Source organism: Oncorhynchus tshawytscha, linkage group LG32 (assembly GCF_018296145.1).
Source record: "Oncorhynchus tshawytscha isolate Ot180627B linkage group LG32, Otsh_v2.0, whole genome shotgun sequence".
Taxonomy (NCBI): Eukaryota; Metazoa; Chordata; class Actinopteri; order Salmoniformes; family Salmonidae; genus Oncorhynchus; species Oncorhynchus tshawytscha.
The window spans coordinates 5,477,780-5,495,016 of NC_056460.1; the positions used below are offsets into that span (position 1 = coordinate 5,477,780).

The window sequence follows — 17,237 nt, forward strand, 5'->3', positions numbered from 1 at the left end:
AAAGACATTTAATCCTAGTAAAAATGCCCTGTCTTAGGTCAGTTAGGATCACCTAACAGACAATTAATTTCCGTAACTGCAACAATGAGAGTTGGTCTGATGTCTTGACAGGATAACAACATTTTCTGAATTATGATGCCTTGCCGTTTAGTACTCTGAGGCGTCATAGTACCACGGACAAACCATTTTACTGCACATTCACACAAAAGCAGAGGTTTAGTTTATTAGGATTATCATTAACTACTGTACATGCAGCACTCTTCCTGGGGTCCACATAAAACATACTGTTCTGTGCTTGGTCATCTATTTGAAAGATAAGATAATACATTAAATTCAAAATACAAAACTAAAATAAGAGTTGTATTAAAGACACCAAGAGAAAACAAAATACTATTGACACTATTCATATATATATACAGTTGAAGTCTGTAAACTTCCTACACCTTAGCCAAATACATTTAAACTCAGTTTTTCACAATTAAATACATTTAATCCTAGTAAAAATTCCCTGTCTTAGGTCAGTTAGGATCACCACTTTATTTTAAGAATGTGAAATGTCAGAATAATAGTAGAGAATGATTTATTTAAGCTTTTACTTATTTCATCACATTCCCAGTGGGTCGGAAGTTTACATGCACTCAATTAGTATTCGGTAGCATTGCCTTTAAATTGTTTAACTTGGGTCAAACGTTCCACAAGCTTCCAACAATAAGTTGGGCGAATTTTCCTCCTGACAGAGCTGGTGTAACTGAGTCAGGTTTGTAGGCCTCCTTGCTCGCACACACTTTTTCAGTTCTGCCCACAAGTTTTCTATAGAATTGAGGTCAGGGCTTTGTAATGGCCAATCCAATACCTTGACTTTTTGTCCTAAAGCCATTTTGCCACAACTTTGGAAGTATGCTTGGGGTCATTGTTCATTTGGAAGACCCATTTGCGACCAAGCTTTAACTTTCCGACTGATGTCTTGAGATGTTGCTTCAATATATCCACAATTTTCTTTCCTCATGATGCCATGTATTTTGTGAAGTGCACCAGTCCCTCCTGCAGCAAAGCACCCCCACAACATGATGCTGCCACCCCCGTGCTTCACGGTTGGGATGGCGTTCTTCGGCTTGCAAGCCTCTACCTTTTTCCTCCTAACATAACACTGATCATTATGGCCAAACAGTTGTATATTTGTTTTATCAGACCAGAGGACATTTCTCCAAAAAGTAAAGATTGTCCCCCTGTGCAGTTGCAAACCCTAGTCTTTTTTATGGCGGTTTTGGAGCAGTGGCTTCTTCCTTGCTGAGCGGCCTTTCAGGTTATGTCGATATAGGATTAGTTTTACTGTGGATACAGATACTTTTGTACCCATTTCCTCCAGCATCTTCACAAGGTCCTTTGCTGTTGTTCTGGGATTGATTTGCACTTTTCGCACCAAAGTACATACATCTTGGAACGCATCTCCTTCCTGAGCGGTATGACGGATGCGTGGTCCCATGGTGTTTATACTTGCGTATTATTGTTTGTACAGATGAACGTGGTACCTTCAAGCATTTGGAAATTGCTCCCAAGGATGAACCAGACTACAATTTTTTTTCTGAGGTCTTGGCTGATTTCTTTTGATTTTCCCACAAGGTCAAGCAAAGAAGCACTGAGTTTGAAGGTAGGCCTTGAAATACTTCCACAGGTACACCTCCAATTGACTCAAATGATGTCAATTAGCCTATCAGAAGCTTCTAAAGCCATGACATCATTTTAGGGAATTTTCCAAGCTGTTTAAATGTAGTCAACTTAGTGTATGTAAACTTCTGACCCACTGGAATTGTGATACAGTGAATTATAAGTGAAATAATCTGTCTGTAAATAATTGTTGGAAAACGTAGATGTCCTAACCAACTTGCCAAAACTATAGTTTGGTTGTGGAGTGGTTGAATAATGAGTTTTAATGACTCCAACCTAAGCATGTAAACTTCCGACTTCAACATTAGGTACATCGAGTCATTATTTTTAACTATTTTGAACCCTGGACTCAACTAATCATGCATCTGATTAATTCGATTCAATGCTTTTTATTTTTAAAGACATTGTCTCACAGGTCATTTTACAGAATTACTGTAAGCCCCCAAACAACAAGCCTGATGTAACACGTAATAAACAACATTTGTATTTTTGAAAGTAGGACAACTCTCACCTTGTTTTCACACATTCCCATTTACCCTTGCTTTTTTGGTTTGCTTCTGCCCTTGAAATCAGATAAAATTAAGTCTACATCAAATTGCTGTTGTAATGTTTATCACAGGAATACCTTTGCATAGCTACAGCACTCATGGATAATAGTAAAAACTGTTTTGATTGCACAAATGGAATTAGACAAATGCTTTAGAGTATATCATGTTTTAGGCTCCCTAAAATGATGGATAGAATTAACAGGCAGTTCAGCACTCCATAAACATTTAGCAAGCACTTTATTTTCCTCTACATTTTAATATACATGACCTTGAACAGCAATGTTCTGTTCACTATACAGAGAATGGAATACATATGCTCCCTTGTACGATGTATTTGTACATATTTGAGAGGCCTAAAAACAGAACTTAAATATGGCCCCTGACTAAAACTGCTTTGGGTGGCAAGTTCAGAGCAAAATATCCATAAGCTATCATCTTTCCTTACTGTGGTTATAAATAATATATATTTAAAAGTTAAAGAAACATGTTAAGGGAAGACAAATCAAACAGTTTATAACAATATCTTTAGCAAGATGAGCAATCTGAGCCACCAAAGACCTAGGGCAGGGGTGGATTAAGAATGACATGGTAAAAAAAAAATGAAAAAAATACCAGGACTCAAACCCCAGTTCCTGCGACGATCAGTCAAATCCCTCAAATATTACACCAGAGGTCCAAAACCATTCGGCTAACAATGTTGGTAGTGGTGGCACTATGGTCGCTACACTTACCCCAATTGTAGGCCTACAGAATATCATTCCTCCATTTATCTGAAACCTACAGCATGAATGACCCATACTTATTTTGCTTTTCTTTGTGTTTTCCTAGGAGTGTTGTCCTGTCCACATCCTGCCTTTTTATTCCCACCATCTGACAGATCTTTCTCCTAATTTCTTTCTTATTTCCTGTTTTCGTCCTGTTTTCTTTCTTTGTGGACGTTGTTTACATGCCTCACCAGATGAGCCTTCTGCGTGAATCCTTTACCACATACTGAGCAGACATGTTGTTTCTCTCCTGTGTGAGTCCGAATATGTTCATTTAGGTGTCCCTTCTGATAGAAGCTTTTCCCACAATCACCACAGCTAAATGGTTTCACTCCTGTGTGAGTCAGTATGTGTGTCTTTAGGGCTGCCTTCTGATTGAAGCTTTTCCCACAGTCACCACAGCTAAATGGTTTCACTCCTGTGTGAGTCAATATATGCTTCCTTAGGTGCCCCTTATGATTGAAACATCTTCCGCAGTCACCACAACTAAATGGTTTCTCTCCTGTGTGAGTCAGCATATGCCTCCTTAAGTCTCCCTTGTAACTAAAGCTTTTCCCGCAGTCACTACAGTTAAATGGTTTCTCCCCTGTGTGAGTCCGTATATGTTCGGTTAGGAGCCACTTCTGATTAAAGCTTTTTTTCCCACAGTCACCACAGCTAAATGGTTTCTCTCCTGTATGGGTTCGAATATGTTCGGTTAGATGTCCCTTCTGAATGAAGCTTTTACCACAGTCTCCACAGCTGAATGGTTTTTCTCCTGTGTGAGTCCGTACATGGTTGGTTAGATGCTGCTTGCGTTTGAAGCTTTTCCCACAGTCACCACAACTAAATGGTTTCTCTCCTGTCTCTCCTGTATGAGTCCTCATGTGCCTGGACAGAACCCCTTTGTATTTGAAGGTCTTGCCACAAATTGAGCAGGGTTTATCCACGTGACAGAGTCGAACATGGGCCTTCAGTTTACAGGTGGAGTTGTACTGTTTTTTGCAGAATCTGCATTCCCTGGGTCTCATCTTAGTGAGAGTCAAATGCCTCTGCAGGTCAGCTTTCAGAGCAAATGTTTCACCACAGTCACGGCAGCGTTGATTTTTTATAGACGTGGTGTGGCTGGAGTCATTGTTTTGATTATTTAGATGGGTCACATTGCCAAAAGGTTTGAGATCCACTAGTTTAGAGTCACTATCTTTGTTCTCCACAGTCTGTGTTTGGGGAAGAGTCAAGGACTGAAGTGTGTCCTCCTGATCACATTCACTTTTCACACAAGGAGTGAATTTGAACTCTATGATATCAGCCTCCATCCCTTGAAGCTTCTCTTTCTCCTGACTGGTACAGAGTTCCTCCTGTTCCTCTTTAATCTGTGTGGGCTCTGGATCCTCCTGCCCCAGTTTCGTGCTCCACTCCTGTTCACAGTGTTGCTGCTCAAAGGGAACCTCTTCAGAGACAGCAAGAGAGAGCTGCAGGGAGTCTGGAGGGAAGGAGAAAGGAGCAGATATTATCTATTCAGCCTTTAAACATCAGGGTCAATTTGAATTGAAGTCAGTACATTCAGAAAAAAAACAACAGAAATTCCAATTCTATAAAATAAAAACTTGAATCCATTTTCAATTACTTCTTTGCATCTCTTCTTAGTCTTACACGTACCCCCAAATCATGTCTCAAAGCAACTTCAAAAGTCCACTAATCACAAGATACTTGTATTCAGACCCCTTCACTTTTTCCACATTTTTGTTATGTTACAGCCTAATTATAAAATGTATCAAATGAATGTTTCCTCAATCTATACACAATATCCCATAATGACAAAGCGAAAACAGGTTTTTAGAAATTTTAGCAAATGTATTCAACATTTTAAAAAACACACCTTATTTACATAAGTATTCAGACCCTTGGCTATGAGACTCGAAATTGAGCTCTGGTGCATCTTGTTTCTATTGATTATCCTTGAGATGTTTCTACAACTTGGAGTCCATCTGTGGTAATTGCAATTGATTGGACATGATTTGGAAAGGCACACTCCTGTCAATATAAGGTCCCACAGTTGACAGTGCATGTCAGAGCAGAAACCAAGTCATGAGGTCGAAGGAATTATCTGTAGAGCTCCGAGACAGGATTGTGTCAAGGCACAGATCTGGGGAAGCGTACCAAAAAATGTTTGCAGCATTGAAGGTCCCCAAGAACACAAGTGGCCTCCGTAATTCTTAATTGGAAGTTTGGAAGCACCAAGACTCTTCCTTGTCAGGATCGAGGGAAAGATAAATGGCGCAAAGTACAGAGAGATCCTTGATGAAAATCTGCTCCAGAGCCCTCAGGACCTCAGACTGGGGGCAAAGGTTCACCCTCCAACAAGAAAAAGACAATCACACAGCCAAGACAATGCAGGAGTGGCTTCAGGACATGTCTCTAAATGTCCTTGAGTGGCCCAGCCAGAGCTCGGACTTAAACCTGATCTAACATTTCTGGAGAGACCTGAAAATAGCTGTGCAGCAACGCTCCCCATCCAGCCTGACAGGGCTTGAGAGGATCTGCAGAGAAGAATAGAAGAACCCCCCCCAAATACAGGCGTGCCAAGTTTGTAGCGTCATACCCAAGAAGACTCGAGGCTGTAATCTCTGCCAAAGGTGCTTCAACAAAGTACTGAGTCAAGGGTCTGGATACTTGTTTCCATTTGCAAAAATGTCTAAAAACCTGTTGTTTTTTTCTTTGTCATTATGTGGTATTGTGTATAGACTGATGAGGGGGGAAAATTACTTAATCAATTTTAGAATACTAAAATGAAGTCTTGTTTAACAGCAATGTGTCAGTCTCTTTCATCCTGGCCATGCATTAGCCAAGTAGCCCATCAATGGAAGGATTTTAAATGGTGTACTCGTAAGAATGCCTTGAAATATGAGGTTTTTGCATAATTCACAAATCACATAGTTACCTGCATACTTCATTTTGCTTGTTCAAGTATCCATCCCTTTTCCAAAGATTGAGTCTTGTCTGATGACCAAATAAGCACTCCTCCAAACTTATTTAAATGATTCAGTCCTATAATTCCATATCATCGGCAAATATATCTTTGCTATTGAAAACGCGCTGTTAGGTTCTAAATAAACGGAGTAAAAACTCAGACGATTAGTAAAGCTCAAACCAAGTTTATTCACCCACTGGGTCACACAGCTGCTTAAGACAAAGACATGCTCCCACCAGCACCAGTATTTATACCCACCTTAAGGTATACATTTTTATCAACTTTTCTCTAAACATGACATCTTTGTTGCTCGGCAGGACGTGGGTAATAAACTGTTCCTTGTCCCTTCATGTGACCTGACCTCTGCTGCCATTCCTCACTAATCCACAGCTATCCACCCTTATCAGTGACCACAACCATGTGATTTACTAAGGAAGGGAAAAGGCACCCTCTGAGCCCATGGCTCATACCCAACCTTAATTGACCCCAACATATACATTCCAACATTAACTTCTGGTGTAGAAAGTATTTCAAATTTACAACCCAACAGTGCCAAATTTCTAGAGTGCAAATGTGATGCGCAAAGGCATTTAGGCCTACATGTTGAAGCCAAATAGAACATTGTAGACTGCAAACATGACAAACATATTAAGCAAAACTGGATTAATTTAACTGTTGCTATTATTCGTTACTGCATGCTATTTAATAAACGCTATCAATTTACAAATGGGCTACGAAGAGAATACTCTGTGCCCTCCAGCCGAATTGGAGTTGATAAGGCAAGGACCATCAATAACCTACACCGGACTAGGACGAGAATATTCCTTGCCCTCCAGCCGAATTGGAGTGGATGATAACGCAAAGACCATCAAAAACCTACACAACTTGAGACAACAGCATGCAGTACTAAGCCAAGGAGAACCTTGATTGGCCAGTGAGTGATCAAGCTCTCGTCACACCCTCAACTTATTTATTCATCAAAACCCAGCCCTTTTGTGCCACCACCAGCGAGACAGTACAGACATCTTCGGTTGTGTTCCCTTGCTCAGACATTGCATGTATCAACCAATGGCTGCTTGACCAGCTTTGACTGTGCCATAGTGGAGCAGATTGCTATAACATATAGGGTGCTCTATTCGTAAATTCACTCTCGAGTGTCAGTGTGTGTTCTGGGCCATCAGTAAATTCAGAGCGTGGTCAGATTGTCTGATCGTAAATTCTGAGCATTTCGGTCTCAGAGTGCACACTGGACCCTCTGGCTGAGGAGTAGGATTGATCTAAGTGTTCTGACCTCAAAACGGCAGTCAAACACCCAAGCTAACAGCTACTTCCAGGCACAAATGAGAGAATACCTCACTCTGACCATTTTACTAGTCCTAGCAGATCTGGTTAGAGTGTTTTCATGTTATCAAGAGGGTTAGTGGGTAACTTGACAATGTTGCAATAGGTTGAGCCACACAAAAGGTATCTATTGGATGGCTCCATCCACGACATTTCAAGCTGCGTTACACTGGCAACAATTTAATTAGGTTTTTTTTGCTGATGTTTACAGACACCTGTCATAACAACTGGGTACTTGGTTGTTCATATATTCCTCAATTATTCTGCGCTCTGGCACTCTCAAACCACAGTATTTTTATATTGGAGTAGATTGCCAGTGCTGATATGTAAAATACAGGTTTTTGTTTTTTGACATACATCCGCAACGTCTGACCAGCGAAACACTAGCAGTATCCAATATTTTTGCGACAGCTATACGAGCAGAGATGTAGAGGCGAAGCGAGAGGGTCGACTCCGCCCAAAATCTGTCTGTGCGATATCAAGCGTTAAGCAGACCAAGAGTTTTTGTATGGGTGGGGGGTAACGAGTGTCAAATTTGGTCAAGATAAAAGTGAATTGCTATTTTGAAAGGTAAGGCTTATTTGATCAAATATACGTTTCATAATGCTTGGGTTGTTACGCATGTACTGATATAAGTGTAATGCGCGTGACATTCCAGCAATTTTACGCAAAAAGATTTTATATCGGAGTTGCGCCTGTTGTTCACATGCATATCTGGCCTCTCATTGGCTAGAATGTTCCCACCGGATCTTGCCGCCTGCCTTTTGCGGACATGTATTTCCATTGTTAGAGCGGTTAGCCGACCATCTTGTCAATATAATCACAAATCTTTGGTGAAAGTGATGACCCTTCTGCTTCACTTCCATATCCTTTCCCATATTGTTGTGAATTGGCTTCAAGATAACGAAATTCATGAAAACGCACAGAGGTAATTTAAGATCAATCTATCAAATGCCTTTTTTGAAGTATATTAAAGAGCTAGAGTCTATTTTCCTGAATTTCCACTTGACTCATGTGCCCAAAGTAAGCTGCCTGTTACTTAGGCCCAGAAGCCAGGATATGCATATAATTAGTAGCATTGGATAGAAAATTCTTTGAAGTTTCTAGAAATTATTTTATAATGTCTGAGACTATACCACAATTGATATGGCAGGCGAAATCCCAAAGAAAAACCAACCAGAAATGTTTTTTTTTTTGAGCTCCCAGGCTCTAATAATGGAAAGCTATTGGTTCTATGTAATTCCAGCTTCCAGATTGCAATTCCTATGGCTTCCACTAGATTCCAACAGTCTGTTGGACCCACTCACTGTCACAGTCATACTCTGGACCTAGTTTTGTCCCATGGAATAAATGTTGTGGATCTTAATGTTTTTCCTCATAATCCTGGACTATCGGACCACCATTTTATTATGTTTGCAATTGCAACAAATAATCAGCTCAGACCCCAACCAAGGAACATCAAAAGTCGTGCTATAAATTCACAGACATCAAAGATTCCCCAAGGACGCCAGGGGACAAAAATCAGTTAACCACCTAACTGAGGAACTCAATTTAACCTTGCGCAATACCCTAAATGCAGTTGCACCCCTAAAAACTAAAAACATTTCTCATAAGAAACTAGCTCCCTGGTACACAGAAAATACCTGTGCTCTGAAGCAAGCCGTTCCAGAAAATTGGAACGGAAATGGTGCCACACCAAACTGGAAGTCTTCCGACTAGCTTGGAAAGACAGTACCGTGCAGTACCGAAGAGCCCTTACTGCTGCTCGATCATCCTATTTTTCTAACTTAATTGAGGAAAATAAGAACAATCCCAAATTCCTTTTTGATACGGTCACAAAGCTAACTAAAAAGCAGCATTCCCCAAGAGAGGATGGCTTTCACTTCAGCAGTGATAAATTCATGAACTTCTTTGAGGAAAAGAGCATGATTATTAGAAAGCAAATTACGGACTCCTCTTTAAATCCGCGTATGCCTTCAAAGCTCAGTTGTCCTGAGTCTGCACAACTCTGCCAGGACCTAGGATCAAGAGAGATGCTCAAGTGTTTTAGTACTATATCTCTTGACACAATGATGAAAATAATCATGGCCTCTAAACCTTCAAGCTGCATACTGGGACCCTATTCCAACTAAACTACTGAAAGAGCTGCTTCATGTGCTTGGCCCGCCTCGAATCCCACCGTAACTTCTCCGCTGTGCAATCTGGTTTCCGAGCCGGTCACGGGTGCACCTCAGCCACACTAAACGATATCATAACCGCCATCGATAAAAGACAGTACTGTGCAGCAGTCTTCATCGACCTTGCCAAGGCTTTCGACTCTGATTTTATCTAACAAAAAAAACATTCATGTTGTGGCTGGGACACTTGGGATTGCAAACAGAGGAAGATTTTCAAAAGTAAGTGATTTATTTAAATCGCTATTTGTGATTTTATGAAGCCTGTGCTGGTTGAAAATATGTTGCGGGTGCCATCCTCAATCAATCATGCATGGTATGTTTTCGCTGTAAAGCCTATTGTAAATAGGACAACGCCGTTAGATTAACCAAGAATTTAAGCTTTTAAATTATTTAAGATACCTGTATGTTCATGAATGTTTAATATTACAATTATTTATTTGAATTGAACGCCCTCCACGGGATGCTGTCGACAGGTGTCCCGCTAGCGGGACGGCCTATCCCTAGAACCCTCAATGGAACACCCGTGATCAGAGATAGATAAAATAAAAATAAAATGTTTAAAGCCCTATTTGCACAGGAGTAGTATTACTAGAGAACGTTGGTTATGCAACTATTACCCCACAATGTCCGTTATTCCAGAGGACGATTTGGACTGGATTAGTTTGTTCAAAACTGGCTCCTGTAATTTTTTTTTTTTAAATAAATGGATTGTTATGCAGAAGCCTGGAGGTTTTTATTCTAGGAATTAGAAGATATTTCAACCTGTCCAGGCGATAGCAGGCTACACTGAGAACTCGAGCTTGGCTCCCAAGTTTCTAAGCCATATCAAACCATCTTTGGTATAGTGTCGCCATAATATTTGAATTGAGGAAGTGATCATCATTATTTTAGCGATTAGAAGGTAGACGTCCAAAAATTTCCAGTCAAAAGTTTGGACACACACAACTCCTCATTCCAGGGTTTTTCTTTATTTGTACTATTTTCTATATTGTAGTAACCAAAAGAAGTGTTAAACAAATCATAAAATATATTTTATGAGATTCTTCAAAGTAACTACCCTTTGCCTGACAGCTTTGCACACTCTTGATTAAGCTGACACCTGCTCGTCGAACAACTCATTCCACAATCATGGGCATTAATATGGAGTTGGTTCCCCCTTCGCTGCTACAAGAGCCTCTACTCTTCTGGGAAGGCTTTCCACTTTCCCTTCACTGGAACAAAGGGACCTAGCCTGAAACATGAAAAACATACCCAGATATTTATTCCTACTCCACCAAACCTTACAGTTGGCACTATGCATTGAGACAGGTAGCATTCTCCTGGCATCTGCCAAAACCAGATTAGTCCGGACTTCCAGATGCTGAAGCGTACTTCATCACTCCAGAGAACGGGTTTCCACTGCTCCAGAGTCCAATGGCGGCGATCTTTACACCACTCCAGCCGACGCTTGGCATTGCACATGGTGATCTTAGGCTTGTGTGCGGCTGCTCAGCCATGGAAACCCATATCACGAAGCTCCCAACGAACAGTTCTTGTGCTGACGTTGCTTCCAAAGACAGTTCACCCGAGCAGCAATTTGACAAACCGACTTGTTGGAACGGTGGCATCCTATGACAGTGCCATGTTGAAAAAGTCACTGAGCTCTTCAGTGACACCATTCCACTGCCAATGTTTGTCTTTGGAGATTGCATCGCTGTGTGCTCGATTTTACACACCTGTCAGCAACAGGTGTGGCTGAAATAGCCAAATCCACTAATTTTAAGTGGTGTCCACATACTTTTGTATATGTAGTGTATTTAGCTAGCTTCTAGCCTAGTGTTTGATATGCAATGTGATCTCCTCGCAAGTCTCACGCATTGGCTGTGAGACACACTCCTTTGACCCTCTTCTCACGCTCTCACAGCACACCTCATATCACACGCATTAAAAATACTGCTTTTATTTTTCTAATTAGTCCACTGTATAGTGAGCACGTACATTTTTCAACTGTGCTCCAAATAGTTTTGAAATCGGAGCATGCGATCTCATCTGCGCCGGAAACTTAACATCACGAGCGAAACCTCTAATTGTCCTGTCTTGCCACGGCACTTTGAACCCGTGGCACATTGAAGCATTTCATTGGTCTAGGGGCGGCAGGTAGCCTAGTGGTTAGAGCGTTGGACTAGTAACCGAAAGGTTGCTAGATCGAATTCCGGAGCTGACAAGATGCAAATCTGTTGTTCTGTCCCTGAACAAGGCAGTTAACCCACTGTTCCTAGACCATCATTGTAAATAAGAATTTGTTCCTTACTGACTTGCCTAGTTAGAAAAAAAGAATGTTAACCTTTGTTTATAGTTATGTAAGGGATCAACAGGATTGGATGCATGTTTTAAAGAAACACACCTCAATATTAGAGTGGAGCTGAATGGAGAGAGAGAATGTTCTCCACTGAATTTATTTAACTAAAAGGATGTTGTCAACTAAATTAGGTTGCTGGTACTCCCATCCTTATAGCAGAATGCAGCCTTTTGACGGCATGTACAAAAGTCATTGTCATTTAGGCTGTGGCAACTTAAAAGCAGCAGACAGATAGATAGATAGATCTACAGTGTGTTTTAGCAGGGAAGTTTTGTAAGGTGACCTGATTTGTAACTATAAAAATAATTGTGTTGAACAGATTGTGAACCTAAAAGTGTTAATTTCATCCCCCAAAAAGCTACAAGTAACAAAGTCGTCGAAGTTTGAGTGTTCATTTAAATGTTCAAAGCATCCTGAATACACCTGACCTATGGTTTTTATTTCCCACCCTGGTCATAGTTTAGGCCTGTGTCAAAATACGTAGAATGGCAGGAAATTCGCTTTAAAAAAGTTAAATATCCCCCAGTCCCCCGTCTAGGGGGCTATGAAATTGAAACATCGGGCAACATCCGCTCGTTGGTATGGATGTATCCAAATTAATGTCAATAGAAAGCAGCTTAAACACACGCAAATGTAGCTACTGGCTGCAGAGGTCGTGACTGTATTTGCCATAGCTAGTTGGCTAGCTAGCAAGCAAGGGGCAAGAACGTTGCCAGCGACCATGGAACATAGCTATAGAACGAACTGGGCAGCGTCCATGAATATCGAACTAAACGAAAGACTCGGTCGCATCTAGCAACCAAAAGATGAGTATATATATATATATAGGGTTATAAAACAATACTAAAGTCCACTTACCGTAAGTGGACTTTAGTATTGTTTTATTTGGCAACTGTGGTATATAAGCGGGATAAAGGCCTGAGTTCTGTACATTACCAGCTTGGGGAAAAAATGTCGGGCGTTTATCCCTTACATAATTACATAACCCTAGATCCCCTGGTAGATATCTACTAGCTACATACTAACCAATTCTACTTAGTTTTATCTTCGGTGTGATCCGCAGCAGTCTCCGTAGCCGATCATTCTCCTCCTTGTACTCTGCCACCGTTTTCTCAACTGCCGCGAAAATATCCAGGGCAGCTGCCGTTAAACGCTCATTTAAAAACACACGAAACGACTGTAGTTTAGACATTTTCGACAGAGTGAGGTGGGTAGTCGGCCTATTCCGTTCAGTCAGTAGGTCTTGAATCCGCAAGGAATGTTCATAACCAAAACAAACTAGTCTCCAAATCTTCCTACTTCCTTTTTCTTCTTCTTCTTCTTCTTTGGGTTTCATGGTGAACTACACGCAAAAGGCGTATTGTCGCCACCGAATGGACGGGGGTGAAATATTTACAAAACAATTTTCCCCATTAAGATGAATTCACACAAACTCCCCAAAAACTATAAATAAAAAATATATACATTCCCATTCCTTCTGTCATTCGCAAACTCAAATACCCTGCTCAGTCTCTGGGGCCTGAGTGGATGGGACTGCACAAGACAGTAACACACATGCATACTCCCAGATATTGTTGGTGTACCAGCCATTCCTTTGAAAAAAAGTGGATTATCCTACAGGAAATTCTCTCTGAAGGATGAGGAAGGGATCCTGCAGGTTGTCCAGAGGAAAATGGCCCTGAAAATCATGTGGAATTACCTACAGATACAGATATCCCACTGTATTTTGGGGCCAATTCCTTCAGGAAAAAAATCCTGCAATATTTATTTGATGACTATCTACAGGATTGTTTTCCTGCAGGATTCCTGTAGGACTTTTCTTGTAAGGGCAATTAAAACATTTTGCTCCTTGGCCATTCTCTTCTTCTAAACTAAATCTAGTTTTGTGGTTTTCTTCTTCTTTTGTGTTTAACAGCAGCTGGCGCACCCGGAAATGTGCAACAGCGCCGCCAGTTGGAAATGTACAAAGCAGCCAGACCAGTAGTAAAGGAAAACGATAACTAATTAAATCCAGGCAAACAGTGGTTATCATAACATCATAGACTGGCTAGTCAGTTGGTTTGCTAAGACAACTAAGAGGCTAGTTAACTAGCTAGTTAGCTATTGTTTTTTATTTTAACAAGAACAGAAGAATTGGTTTGGAAATGGCACCGATCTCCCGAGTGGTTACTCCAAGGTGGACTTTTCCTGTAACTGAGGTGCAGTGACCCTTTGGCGCCCTATCTGGCATCACCCAGGTGGGTGCTACACGATGTTTGAGGAGTACCTTACCACAGAGCCTACAAAGAGGACACACAATGACAGGACGATGCCAGTAAGCTGTGGTCCACCTTCCTTATCTGATTAGCCAACCCTTACCATCATGGCTCCCATTTCTGGCATTTTGGCCAGTACCGGGCCCGGCTGAGTTGTGTAGGTGAAGGCGAGGCCCCTAACAGAGTGCTTTCGGAAAGTATTCAGACCACGTGACTTTTTCCACATTTTGTTACATTACACCCTTATTCTAAAATGTATTAAATTGTTTTTCCCCCTCATCAATCTACATACAATACCTCATAATGACAAAGCAGAAACAGGTTTTTATAAATGTTCGCTAATTTATAAAAATCAAAACCTGAAATATCCCATGTATATAAGTATTCAGACCCTTTATTCAGTACTTTGTTGAAGCACCTTTGGCACCGATTACAGCGTTGTCTTCTTGGGTATGACGCTACAAGGTTGGCACACCTATATTTGAGGAGTTTCTCCCATTCTTCTCTGCAGATCCTCTCAAGCTCTGTCAGGTTGGATGGGGAGCGTTGCTGCACAGCTATTTTCAGGTCTCTCCAGAGATGTTAGATCAGGTTCAAGTCCGGGCTCTGGCTGGGCTACTCACGGGCATTCAGAGACTTGTCCCAAAGCCATTCCTGCATTGTCTTGGCTGTGTGCTTAGGGTTGTTGTTTTGTTGGAAGGTGAACCTTCACCCCAGGTCCTGAGCAAGTTTTCATCAAGGATCTCTCTGTACTTTGCTCCGTTCATCTTTCCACCGATCCTGACTAGTCTCCCAGTCCCTGCAACTGAAAAACACCCCCACAGCACGATGCTGCCACCTCCATGCTTCACTACTAGTTCAATCTTGATTTCATCAAACCAGAGAATCTTGTTTCTTTAGGTGCCTTTTGGCAAACTCCAAACGGCCTCTCATGTGCCTTTTACTGAAGATTGGCTTCCGTCCGGCCACTCTAACATACTGGTGGAGTTTTGCTGGACACAGTTAAAAAATTGCTATTTAAAAGCATTTTGTTGTGTTAAAGCCTGAATTTAAAATGGAATCAATTGCGATTTTGTGTCACAGGCCTACACACAATAGCCCATAATGTTAGATTGCATCATCTGAGGGTCTGTTGGGGAGGTATGCAAATTGGAGTGGGTCTACAGTGTCTGGGATGATGGTGTTATGTAATAGTATTCCACTGTGTAATAGGATTCCACCTTCCTCCTATATTATCCTTTTGATGTCTCGTCGGAGGTGGTAGCAGGCTTTCTTGTATGCATCCATGTCCCTGTCCCTTATTGAAAGGTGTCCAGGTGATCCTGGAACCTGTGGCACTGAGAAATGATGGTTGAGGATTTGAGAGAGCACCTAAATACATAAATGCGTAAGTGTTCTTTTCACTTCAATTTGACGTGTCGACAGACACGCAACACACAGATGTAAGGTGGCTTAGTAGAGGTAAATTCCTGCAGATATTTAGGGATCTGTTATTTGAAATCGAGGAGTTTCTGGCTTCAAAAGATGCAGAATATGAGCAGTTGCAAGACAAAGTGTGGCTGTTAAATTGAGCATTTTTGACCAACGTAACTGTTCGGCTGAATGAGCTCAATTTTGAGCTGCAAGGAAAATACACAAATATTTTTTAAATGATTAGCTTTGTGACTGACAGCATTTAAACAAAAATTTAAATTGCTGTCCTCACAGTCGCAGCAACGTGAACTGAGGAATTTAAAAAATATGTCAGAGCTTGAAAGTCAGGGAAAAGCACTAGCACTTTGTGACTGTGGTCGATACGTTGAACATTATCGCAGACTTTGACTGACACTTTCAAGACTTTGCGATCTTGGAACCCGTGGCAACATTTATGTGCTTTATGTTTGGTGTGGAAGTTGATATTGACGAAATTGCAAAAGAAATTGCATAATTTTTTCACATGGAGGCATCAGCCGTCGAGAGTGAAATTTTGACTCTGCAAAGTGACCTCCAAATCAAATTGAGGGCATCAGGGGAACACTTTCGGAACCTTATCATGGAGGAAAAATATCCAAACATGAGAAAAGTTGCCATGTACTTGACAGCGTTTTTTTTGGATCTACCTACCTTTGCGAGTCAACATTTTCAGACATGAAGATCATCAAGTCAAAAATAACGGTCCACTCTAACAGATGATCACCTGGACACCTGCTTGAAGATAGCAATCAGTAGCTACAACCAAGAGTATACAAAGCTTGCTGACAGCATGCAGTGCAAATCATCCAATCAATAAGGTGAAAAGTTATTTAATATTGGCTAGGGGAGGGGGCAGACCGCGTTAGGATCTACTTTTTCCACCCTCTTCCTATCTAACTGAAGTCTGGGCACCCTTGCTCTAGCCATTAGATGGATATTTCCTGTAAATCATGGTTTTTGGTTTGGATGCGTTCTTATAGTCACTGTGGGGACGACATCATCTATGCACTTATTGATGAAGCCCGTGACTGTTGTGGTAAACTCAAATGCAATCGGATGAATCCCGCAACATATCCCAGTCTGTACTAACAAAACAGTCTTGTAGCATCGCGTCTGCTTCCTCCGACCACCTCAGTATTTTGCACATCTTTGTAAACAGGAAGCACGAGATTGGAGTAGGGATGGGAACCGAAACCTGGTATTAAACGGACCCGGGGCTAAATTATGAAAGACCGTAGTATCGATAAGCTCCGACGTTATCGGTTCTGCTTTCAGTACTGGAGAAATTAAGAAAATACATGTCCTATTTATTATTGCTAACCTAAACGTTATCTTGGAAATTTTATTTCACCAATCGTTTCTCATTTGCAATTTAGCTATTCCCAATCCAGAAGAGAGATCTCTCGTACGGAGCCTGTGTCTCTCACACACTACAGCACACACGATACAGCGTACACACACACACACACACACACACACACACACACACACACACACACACACACACACACACACACACACACACACACACACACACACACACACACACACACACACACACACACGTGTGAACCAACCCACGCCTCCCTCTAACCAACCAACGCCTCCCTCTAATACCGCTGGTCCAAGCCAGACAAGCCCAAAGCCCCTTCACGTTGGCAGCTAGTGTGAGGATGACTGAGGAGAGGGTGAATGAGTGCCACCTAGTTGTGACCAAGTTCATAGTGTAAAGCCTACACCCCTTTGC

The 17,237-nt window shown here is 41.4% G+C and overlaps 1 protein-coding gene across 1 annotated transcript; it reads right to left on the reverse strand.

The window, feature by feature from the left end:
* Window positions 1–2,038: 2,038 nt before the first annotated feature.
* LOC112230408 (zinc finger protein OZF) lies at window positions 2,039–13,108 on the reverse strand. The gene is made up of 2 exons (XM_024396699.2): window positions 12,810–13,108; window positions 2,039–4,439 (listed from the first exon to the last, which is right to left on the reverse strand). The coding sequence occupies exons 1-2, from the start codon at window positions 12,973–12,975 to the stop codon at window positions 3,112–3,114; spliced, it is 1,494 nt and encodes a 497-aa protein (XP_024252467.1). The 5' UTR covers window positions 12,976–13,108; the 3' UTR covers window positions 2,039–3,111.
* Window positions 13,109–17,237: the final 4,129 nt, after the last annotated feature.

Excerpts from the sequence above, each read along its gene's own strand:
- LOC112230408 (XM_024396699.2), bottom strand. The coding sequence starts at position 12,975 with ATGTCTAAACTACAGTCGTTTCGTGTGTTTTTAAATGAGCGTTTAACG. Across the intron at positions 4,440-12,809 it reads GATAAAACTAAGTAGAATTG|ACTCCCTGCAGCTCTCTCTT; the intron begins GTTAGTATGTAG and ends CCTTCCCTCCAG.